This window comes from Tasmannia lanceolata, unplaced genomic scaffold (genome assembly GCF_043159265.1).
Source record: "Tasmannia lanceolata isolate RefF3 unplaced genomic scaffold, GAP_Taslan_0.1 ptg000015l, whole genome shotgun sequence".
In the NCBI taxonomy this organism is placed as follows: domain Eukaryota; kingdom Viridiplantae; phylum Streptophyta; class Magnoliopsida; order Canellales; family Winteraceae; genus Tasmannia; species Tasmannia lanceolata.
In genome coordinates this window covers 26830607-26842116 of record NW_027518692.1, presented here as the reverse complement: position 1 = coordinate 26842116, position 11510 = coordinate 26830607, and the positions used below count along the sequence as shown (strand labels likewise).

The 11510-nt window shown below is 39.1% G+C and overlaps 1 protein-coding gene across 1 annotated transcript; it reads right to left on the bottom strand.

Moving 5' to 3' along the window:
- Positions 1–2821: 2821 nt before the first annotated feature.
- LOC143845868 (alpha/beta hydrolase family protein) lies at positions 2822–11510 on the bottom strand. The gene is made up of 5 exons (XM_077354275.1): positions 10721–11510; positions 6711–6795; positions 6404–6573; positions 5527–5798; positions 2822–3292 (listed from the first exon to the last, which is right to left on the bottom strand). The coding sequence occupies exons 1-5, from the start codon at positions 11094–11096 to the stop codon at positions 3122–3124; spliced, it is 1074 nt and encodes a 357-aa protein (XP_077210390.1). The 5' UTR covers positions 11097–11510; the 3' UTR covers positions 2822–3121.

The window sequence follows — 11510 nt, the reverse complement described above, 5'->3', positions numbered from 1 at the left end:
ACTCACGTTTCAAGTTTTCGAGCTTTCCCTCCTCCAATGGTGGCTAAAATGATGAAGAAGATGACTGGTAGGGCAAAACAAACAAGTTGAAAATGGAAAAGTAAAAAAAAAAAGAGGGAAAGAAGAGAGAAGAGGGAAAAGTGGAAAAGCAAAATGTGTTGCTTAAGAAAAGGGCATTTTCGTCCAGCTTTTTATGACAAGACCTCTTTTGTCCCTCGTTGATAATTTTTGAAAAGCATGGGTCCTGTTGATAATTCCACCTAATTTTTGTCCCCCATTGGTAATTGATCCTTAGAAAAATCATGCAGAAAATAGGAAAAAAGTGTCGCAGTTAAGCAAGCTTCAGGAGCTTGAAGAGGCAAGTAGATGGCTCTTCTGCGCTATTGATTTTTGGTTATGTACTTGATTAATTTAGGACTTCTTTGGTTAACACCAAATTGGTCCTTATTTGCAAATTGAATTATTTGAAGTTAATCTATAGTTATTATACGAGGAATAAACTGAAGGGCAGCCTTGTAAAATTCAGCTACACAGGCGCCCCCATTGGTTCATCTCAACAAATTTCATTTGTAAGGGCACTGAAAAATATGAAAATGGCACAGACAAATCTAAAATTAAAAGAACAATGAATTCACTTTGTTTTTTTTTTTTTTTGAATGATAATGAATGCATTTTTATTGAGGACCAATTTCCGAATGGGCTTATCAAGGGTGGTACCGCCACGTACGGTGAAAGCGGTACCACCCTTGATATTTTGATCCAACATGAGCCCACTTTTTAGGAGGGCACTATATAATTCCTCAGGATTATGTGGAATGCTAAACTGAGGAATGAAAATTAAAGAAATTATAAATGTGGTTGGGTGATGTGGATCCAATGGGTTTCCCTGCTCTAGTCTGCAGAGGGACAATGGAACCCATGCAAGTTCATCATGTCATAGAGTTCCATTGACGTGAGTTCGAATCCCCCTAGGCTTACCCAATGTGCGTGGTTTACGGGTGATTGAACGCATCCATAGGGAGCCCTAAAATTGGTGTGGGGATACCCTATGTCATAAAAAAAGTGTCATAGGGTTCCCTCAGCACACCAATGGGATGCAGAGAGGTTCTCCCACTTCTCTATCTACAAACCAAAAAGCCCTAAATGGCTTAACACTAGCAAATTTTGCAGTCTAATGGTTGGTATTGGTATAAATGAACATTTAAGGCTCTTTAGATCTATGTAAAATGGGCATAAAATTTGGCTAGTTCAAAAAAATATAGAAAAAAAGTGGTTCATTCACCCCAGATTCCACCCGCATAGTACAACTCTCCATAGTCCGTTTTGAAGATAGTTGGTGATAGGCCCCCTAGTTGGTACTTGGTAAGACCTATTTCTTCTTTTATGCCCGTTTTAAAGTGGAAATATGTATATAAAACTTGTTTTACACCCAATTTATGTTGAAAGAAACGGAGCCTTAACCCGGAAGGGTGTGGCTCTTTGGAGTAAAGTCATGGGTTTGCTCCCCAGTGACGAGCGTTCGAATGCCCCCCTGTTTACCCGATGTGCGTGGTCTTCCGGGTGCCTGTGCGCATCCCTAGCGAATAGTCCCGCCCTACAAAGTGGGGTGGGGATACCCTATGGCAAAAAGAAAAAAGGAAAAAAAGAAACGGAGCCTAGATGGATGTGGAAATTTTCGCCTAACTCTAAAATGGGCAAGACACAAATTTTACACCCATTTTACTTAGAAAGAAACAGAGCCCAATAGAAAATGGGGTAAATACCCAGAGAATAGGCAATCAATGGATGGAGCATTCTTGAATTTTCAGGTACAGGTGAGACCATTTTGGGGATAAAAAGAATGTGGATTTAGGCCCTTTTTTCTTAGATTTTGAGAACCGATTGCGTCCAAAAACTGATTATTGGACTCAAAATTAAGGCCCTGCTTGTTTAGGATTTTGAGAAGGGAAATGTTATAACACTACTGTATTTTGATGATCACACTCCTCACTTTATTAAAAGTACGGTATGGCCCGCACCATAGGATGACCCAAACCGTCCATTAGATGGGCCACAGCCTAAATAGGTTGTGCCCCAAAAATTATTTCTATAGGTTGAACCTAACCCTCTGATCTATAGAGGGTTAGGATGAACCCTCTAACAATCAGATCGGAGGGTTAGGATCAACCTATGGAAATAACTTTTGGGGCACAACTTATTTAGGCTGTGGCGCATCTAATGGACAGTTTGGATCATCGTATGGTGTGGGCCACACCGTACTTTTAATAAAGTGAGGAGTGCGATCATCAAAATACACTAGTGCTGATAACATTTCCCTTTTGAGAATCAATTTATAAATTTTCTCAGATTTTTGGCTTAAAGATGGATATTACAATATAGTTTATATTGATCAAAATTCAAAACAACCTCTCAATACAGTTTTCAAAAGTAAATTTTTTTCAAGATGATAAATGTTCTACTGTCTTTGGTTAGAGCATTAGCCATGCACATCAAATTGCAATTATTTAATATGCATTTTCCAGAAGAGCCAATAAATTCCTGAAATATAAAATGATGCATTGTTCCTGAAATATAAGTTGATGTATTTTCCAGCAGAGCTAAAAAAGTTCTGAAATATAAGATGTGTTTTTTTCAAGGAGAGCTAATAAGTTCCTGAAATATATGATGTATTTTCCAGGAAGACTAATTTGAAACGTTGTCTCTGAATGAAAGAGAGGATTTCATCAATGACCAAGTATCATAACTCTATGTCAGGATCAAGCGCTACCATTCTGCTTTTGGCTGATACCTCAATAAGCTTTGCTCTGACCTTAGAAGAGTATACTTTGGAACATTCAAACATAGTACATTAATTTAAGCAGGAATATCAAATTGGGCTTGTTATCATCAAATTTTAATGAGTTCTTATATGAAACCTACACAAACTTCAGGCAAATTCTTTCCCGAAGTCATAAAAGTTTCTTCCAAAATATAAAAGACAAAGTTAATCCCTAGACATTCCTTTTTTTTCTTCTTATTATTGTGTCTAATCCATTATACAGGTACAATGAATTGGATGAAGAGAATGGCTCACATGGGAGAATGAACGAGAATCACCACCTCAAAGGTGGTGGTGTTATAACTAAGATCCCTTCCATTGTAATCTGTTCAGTGCATCGACAATTGCTCGGCGAAACTCGTCATTGTGAAGGAGGAAAGATGAGACATGACCACCTGTCACCCACCTCACTTCTGAACCTGGCCATGCACTTTGAAGCTCCAATACTGAATGCTTTGGAATGTACCCGTCATCCTGAAATTGATATATTAAGTCAAAAATCCAAATAGCCAAGGTAAAAGTTAACATAACCAGTTTAGCTGATAAAAAACACATAAAACCCCAATTACTATATTGTTTTTTTTATGACATAGGGTATCCCCACCCCAGTTTAGGGCAGGACTAATTCCTATGGATGCATGCAATCACCAGTAAACCACATGTATAGGGCAACTCCGAGGGGACTCGAACTCGCGTCTGTGCTATTTTTTTGGTTTTCGAAAGCTAATAATAAGGCATACCCTTCCTGGCTCAAAAAACAAGAAATAGGAAGAGAGCCACTTACCACTTTTGGCAGATAGAACTTTGTAAGAACTTCACAATGTATAGATGTGCATATAAGATGGCTTCAAAATCAAAATAGCAAAACTTCGAACATGGATAATAAGTCAACTACAAAAATAGTTGATAATAACAGTGGAAATCTTTTCCCCATGATGTAATTCGATTATAGTTCATTAATAAAATTAGTTACCTTTCAAAAAAAAAATATAGTTGATAATAACAGTTGCTCATTTGCGGGCATTTGGAAGGGTATTTGTAAGCAGCGATAGGCACAAACATTTCTACATAAATGGATGCAAGCATACTGATCTGCACCTTACAAGTTTCAGTCCCTTAACATTTGATCATCCAAGAAATGCAAGGCATAGTGGTTTTTTGTCTCTCAAGTCATTTACATTTTAATCACTTTTAAAGTCCTATCAATAAATTGAGTATTCCAAATCCCTTGTTTATGATGCCAACCAGTCCCCAACTTTTGAAATTATCCTTTAGGGTATGAATGCAATGTTCAGAATTCAGATGTATAAACACACATCAAACTACCACATTTGAATTGTTCTTTAAGGTTGAAACTTTTCTGTTAAGTACCAAGCCGGAGGGCCTGACAGAGTGAGAGCATATCCATTTTGTGAGAGAAAGGAAAATGAACACAAAACAAGACAAGTGGAAGGAATATACAATTTCTTCAAAAAAGAATGAATGAATACAATGTATACATAGGAATCTGAATATAATGTAGGGTAAATTTAAGACCCACCATCTTGGGTTGAGAAGCACCTTTCTCTTGTCGAAATGGTTCTAGATACAAATACATTGAATAATGATAAAACTGAACTCATAGCATAAGCATACACAAGTTAGTGCAAAATATAGTTTTATATAATTACGTTATGCGAGTGGGAGTGAAAGTTTTACAGGGTCTGTTTGATTTCAAGCTAGGTTTTATCTGGAATAAGCTCCTGTCCCAAACCGTTGTTGTCACAAATAGCTTATCCCAAGTTAGTTTTTGTTGACAATATTTTCTAACCTAGAATTTTATCTGCTATTTGTTCAATTTTTTATTATCTTCGAATTTGTTTTCTCCACCTCCTCAATCAAGATAGCCTTCCCTTTATCGAATTTTCCTTTTGATTTCCTTAACCAATTCATCAATCTTGAAAACGACCAAAGAATCCTTGTCAAACGATTCTTCCCTTAACAACCATCCAATCACCCTTTTCCTCAACCAATTCTTCTTCTTTCTTTAACCCCTCTCTTGAAATCTATCTACCTCCGTCAACCTCCCCAAGAAGCCACTTCTTGATCCTAACCTTAACCAACCTTCCTTTAATTTGCTCCTTATCATTGCCTACACAACCATCTACCTTCCATCAAAGATTTCCATTAGTTTCAGGTTCCCTTTCAACTGCCCTTTTCAACCCTGTCCACTGGCCTTTCATCACTACCCTTTTCCACCCTTTCCCAGCATAAAAAACTACGGCTCTCCATCTCCGCCAAACTCTGCAAGTGCAGGGAGAGAAACCTTGCTGACCGGATGAGGGCACGAGAGTGGAGAGGGAGAGATGGCACAAGTGGAGAGTGTCCTGTGTGAAAGATGTTTTCGGATCTGATTTTGGATAGAAATGGGAGGACATGGGACGGCTTCTATCCTGAATACTTGCTAGACAATCACTGAATAAGTGATTATTCAAGAATTATTTTTGTTGAGGAAAAAAACTTAACCTGAAATCAAACAGGCCCTTAAAGTTGAAAATAAGCTATTTTACAACCTGAAGCGTTAAGGATCTTCAAATTCCAAAGCAGGATCTGTTCTCTATGGAGAAAATTCATGCAACCATAGATTCATAAGTCACGTCCAACAGTTACAAAAGAGAACATATTATTCAAAAAGCCGGAGATCAGTCAGGAGGGGATCCAAGACTTACTGTGGCGGCTACAAATATGACGGCCTCGGGATTCTTGGGAACCGGAAAACGAGTGACATCTGTCAATGACAGAACAGATCGCATACGTTCCCTCACTTGCTCAAGTGTCATTACAGCCTTCTGTGTTGCATCTTCTCTCAGTGCCTCCCAAGCAGTGGCATGCTTCAAAATCCCTTCACAAAAAGCCACAGCTGCAGAGTGTGGGGACAGGAACGGTAGCGTGGCCACTGGGGTAGGATGCAGCGACCCCACCATTGCAGCATGCACTCCCCCTAAAATACATCAAAAATACCACAAGAGCAAAACACTTATTCACATAAAATTTGGATATGATCCTAATACACCAAATTTTACCATACAACTCATAATACAAACACCAAACTTGAACATCAAATGACTAACATGTGTGAAACAATCAATTACTACTCCAAAAGCTTTAGCTGTTGGCGATGGCGTTATTTAATCTTTTATACTTCAACACTCCCCCTCACGTGTGGCTCCTCTTTTTAGGGTCGGCCTACACGTGGCACATGTGGCCCCTCTTTTTGGGTTGGCCATTGCATGTGGATTTTTTTTAATAACAAAGGGTTTTGAACTAACAACCTTGGCTCTGATACCATGTGAAACAACCAATTACTCCAAAAGCTTAAGCTGTTGGAGATGGCGCTATTTGATCTTTTATACTTCAACAACAGGAAACTTCTTTTTAGGAAAATAAAGGTGTATTTTTTTTTTAACTTGGCACCCCATTCACGGCACAATATTCTTGATAGTCTGAGTACAACTATTTCATAAAATCAAGGAAGTTTTCATCTCTACATGTTGAGCTCCTACAAATATTTCAAAAAATGCAAGCCGAGTATTGAAATCCTCTTACCCATACTAAGCCCACATACGCCCATTTTACCAAATCCAGCCTCAGTTTCCAACCAATATAAGAGACTGCGAGCTTCCTCGATGGTGACTCTTCCTAGCAATAGCAAGTCACTGACACACAGGAGCTTTGCACCGTGCTGCAGTCTAGGACGCCGCTGTCCATAGAAAGGGCTGCATCCAATGCAGCTCGAATCAACACGCATAGTTTATCAAGTCACCATCATAGTTTTTACATCTGACAAACAGATAATGTCAAAAGTTGCAGGAAGATGATATAGTTTCAGAGCAGCGATTCATGGATGTCTCACCTCTCAAGCACCATGGTTGCTATATTTTCCTTCAATAACGGCCCACCAAGACGCAATCTTCTCTCAAATGTATGGTCCCCTGTGCCTATAAAAATTCAAACATGTCACTTAAGCTCAATGATTACGGAAAAAAAGAGTTTAGGACAAAGACCAAGACAGATGCCATGAAAGGAAGATGTTGTACCAGGCTGGGTCCCACCCAGTCCCATACCTAGGCAGGACCCCACTCAGGACCGTAACATACCACCACGCTTCCGAATCCGCCGTCCTCGGCGGCCCACTCTGTGATGGCTTTCACTCTGGCCTTTCCAGGTAGCCCTTTTCACAGGTCGCCCCTTCCGTGACTTGAACACAAGATGTGGTGGCTACTTTGACAAATGTTAGATACCTTACCGATATGCCAAAAGCTCCAGAGATACCAAATGTTAGGTACCTCACTGATATGTCAAAAGCTCCAGAGCTGATGGAACGTGTTAGGCAAGGCCCTTTAAACCTGTCCCATACCAGGCTGGGTCCCACCCAGTCCCATACCTAGGCGGGCCCCCACTCAGGACCGTAACACAATGTGCAGCCAACAAAAAGATGAGATGCAAGAAACACTAACTTTCACACAACAAGAAAACAAGGGTTTACTTGGTTTGGCAGAGTGTCTACGTCCACGGGAGAAGAGAGTATCTCTATCTTAAAGAATAGGGTTACAAACTCTCTTTTACCCATTTTCAGTCACAGTCAGCCGGGATAACTTACTATATTAGGAGAAACCATGTAAGATCATATTGAATTGACGCGGCCAACAATACAACATGGACAGGATATTGTACTGCAATACTGGTGTAGTTTTTGGAATTCTTCCTGAAGAGGATTACCCCGGATAACTAATTATTTTTGACAAAATCAGGTAAGATCACATTGATTTATTGATGGAAGCCAGCAATAAAAATATCATACGACATGATTACTAACCAAAGTGCTTTAGCATTCCAACAGCCTTTTGGCTGCGAGAAGAATGACTTCAAAAGGACAAACCTAAACATAGCAGTAATATGCACATCAGAAAGTACTGATAGCATCCATGAAGTAATCTGCAAATTCTCACACACAAGAACAAAGGATTTAGATCCATCCAATAGCATTGAAATTAAAAATGTATTGATATCTTCATGTTTATACTCAGATCTCTTTAAAGGCATTAAAAAAAAACGTCTAAACTATTGTCGATCTCAAAGAGTAGCGGATTCAATGCCACCAGTACCAAAATTCAGGCAAGTTGCCTTCTGGAGCGATCTAAGCATGCAATTCAATTTTTATTTTTGAATGGCAAAGAATTGAATTAATAAGAAGCGAAGCCCGGCAAAAGCCCGGTGAATGAGATGATCGAGTACAAAGTGAGAGAAAAAAGACAGAAAAATACATTATAACGAATATAAGGGCCAGTGGGAGGGGCCCAAGTCTATCGGCGTCGCCATTAGCCGATCTCCTAACATGACGAAAAGAGATGGATGATCTAGCCACTCAATCACAAATTTCATCAATCCAATGAGCAAACCGCAGAGGGACTTCCCCTCAACCAATTTTATAACATTTAGCAAGTCACCTTCCACTATAACCTTATCAAGAATACTAGCCTCCAGCATCCTAATCACGCAATTCAATTACTTTCAACAAAACCAACAACACCACAAAAAATAAAAAAATAAAAAAAAATTCAAAGCAAAATCATTGCTGCCATCGAAATTTTATTATTATTATTTGGAACAATTACCAATGGGGGACAAACATTAGGCGAAATTATCAACAGGACCCATGCTTTTCAAAAATTATCAACGAGGGACAAAAGAGGTCTTGTCAGTAAAAGCTGGACGAAAATGCCCTTTGGCATTTACAACACGTTTTGACCTTTTTTTTTCCTTCTTCCCCCTTCTTTTACTTTTCCATTATCACCTTTTTGATTTTTTACCCTACTAGTCATCTTCCTCCTTGTTCAGCCACCATTGTTGCTGGCAAATCTTGAAAACTTGAATGTTGAGTTCTTACCATCTATCTCTCTGTATGTAGGTTTTTTTTTTTTTTTTTTTACGGTTTTGCACTATTTTTCATTCATTTGTTTTTGACTTATCTTGTTTAGGGTTTAAGCAATTTGTATTTTAGGGTGTGTTCTGGAGATAATGCATGGATGGCTTCACTCACTTTTTTGGAAGACAAGTGGTTGTATACGAAAAAGTAGATGTAATACATGAATGGATGGCTACACATTTTTTGATTTACTTAATTTTTTTTGTAATACACAAATTGGGATGTAATACATGAAGCACATTTAATGAAAACAACATCCATTTCTTTTGTTATTTCTATCATTAGCAGAATTGTAATGCCATTAGAAGAGTTGCTATAGGCAGGGGGTTTTGTAGCAGAAGGGGTCTATCAACTCTCTGGAAGGGGGTTAGTAACTCTCAAAAGCAGGGTTACCAATTTTCGAATGGGCTTATCAAGTGCTTGAAAATTGGCCGAGGGTACTGGAGTTTTGGAAGGGGGTTTTCAAGTCTCTAGGATTGGGGTTATCTAGTATAAAAAATTGGGTTACCAATTTCCGAATGGGGTGATCAAGTCCCTGAAAATTGGCCAAGGGTACTGGAGTTTTGGAAGGGGGTTTTTAAGTCTCTGGGATTGGAGTTATCTAGTATAAAAAATGGGGTTACCAATTTCGGAATGGGCTTATCAAGTCCTTGAAAATTGGCAGAGGGTACTGGAGTTTTGGAAGGGGGTTTTCAAGTCTCTGGGATTGGGGTTATCAAGTATCAAAATGGGGTTACCAATTTCCGAATGGGCTTATCAAGTCCCTGAAAATTGGCCAAGGGTACTAAAGTTTTGGAAGGGGGTTTTCAAGTATTTGGGATTGGGGTTATCTAGTATCAAAATTGGATTACCAATTTACGAATGAGCTTATCAAGTCCCTTAAAATTGGGCGAGGGTACTGGAGTTTTGGAAGGGGGTTTTCAAGTCTCTGGGGTTGGGGTTATCCAATATCAAAATGGGGTTACCAATTTCGGAATGGGCTTATCAAGTCCTTGAAAATTGGCAGAGGGTATTGGAGTTTTGGAAGGGGGTTTTCAAGTCTCTGGGATTGGGGTTATCAAGTATCAAAATGGGGTTACCAATTTCTGAATGGGCTTATCAAGTCCCTGAAAATTGGCCGAGGGTACTAAAGTTTTGGAAGGGGGTTTTCAAGTATTTGGGATTGGGGTTATCTAGTATCAAAATTGGATTACCAATTTAAGAATGAGCTTATCAAGTCCCTTAAAATTGGGTGAGGGTACTGGAGTTTTGGAAGGAGGTTTTCAAGTCTCTGGGGTTGGGGTTATCCAATATCAAAATGGGGTTACCAAATTCCGAATGGGCTTTTCAAGTCCCTTATGAACACGTTTTTACTTCCTTTTTTTTTTTTTCTCTCTCGATCATTTTCACCGGATTTTTTCTTTCTATCCTACGATTCATCTTTCTCATCCTCCATTGAAATGGAGAAGGAGAAATGCAAAACCCTAAAACAAATGAAAAACAACACCTAGATATAAAGAGATAGATGGGAATGAACTCACGTTTCAAGTTTTCGAGCTTTCCCGCCTTCAATGGTCGCTAAATGATGAAGAAGATGACTGGTAAGGTAAAAAAACAAAGTTGAAAATGAAAAAGCAAAAAAAAGAGGGAAAGAAGAGAGAAGAGGGAAAAGTGGAAAAGCAAAATGTGTTGCTTAAGAAAAGAGCATTTTCGTCCCGCTATTAATGACAAGACCTCTTTTGTCCCTCGTTGATAATTACTGAAAAGAATGGGTCCTGTTGATAATTCCGCCTAATTTTTGTCCCCCATTGGTAATTGTTCCTTATTATTTTTTGCCTAGCCAGGTCTTCGCAAGTGGGAAATTTGATCTCAATGTATTTGATGCGTGTAATTCTCTTTTCATGCATGTGAAATTTGTTGCGTACAGTCACAAAATGAATTGAAGAAAATTAGGTTACCTGCAAGATGAACAACACAGGCCAAATTCTGCGGCAGAACGAGCTTTGGGGTGAGAAAAGCAACCCTAGCATTATAACTTTCAGGGGGCAATGCATCAATCAATTGCTCATCACAGGGAGTCCTAAAAACACCCTCTCTCAAACAAGCACTCTTTGTCTCCCAAACAGTACTCCAAAGAGGACTAATCAAATTGGGTGGCCAATTTTGGCCTGCAACATCAGGGAAAAGCTGCTTAATCATGCCTTCTAACAGATCAAGCTTGGTACCACCCCATCCTCTAGAAAAAAATGGGGGGCTTAATTTTGTCCTATGGACGAATGTCCCATAGATATGATCTAATACGTAATGAAGAACACCTAGATTTACACTCACCATTGAAACCCTAAATCTGAAACACCTAAAAATTACAGAAAATATGCCATTCCGATCAGATGGGCAGTTCTAAAACAAGCCGGAAAATTCTCTAGGAGGAAAACCCAAGACCAAAAACTCTCCATTCACACAAAAAACGGATAACCCAAATCCCCAAAAATCGGAGAAATTTCCATCAAACCAACGAGATATACTAACTTATTAAAATCGGAAAAGACCCTGAAATTTAGAGATGAGTAGGAGAGAATCGTGAGAAAATAAGGGGGTGAGATGCGTGGAATTAGATAAAGAAGAGAGCTCAGCTCATTTGATGGTGAAGCGGCCCACAGAAATTCCACCTCACGCGATCAGGTTTTTGCTGTTTTTTATGTCTTGTGGGGCCACAATGTCAGGATAATGACCCAATCTCGACGTGGA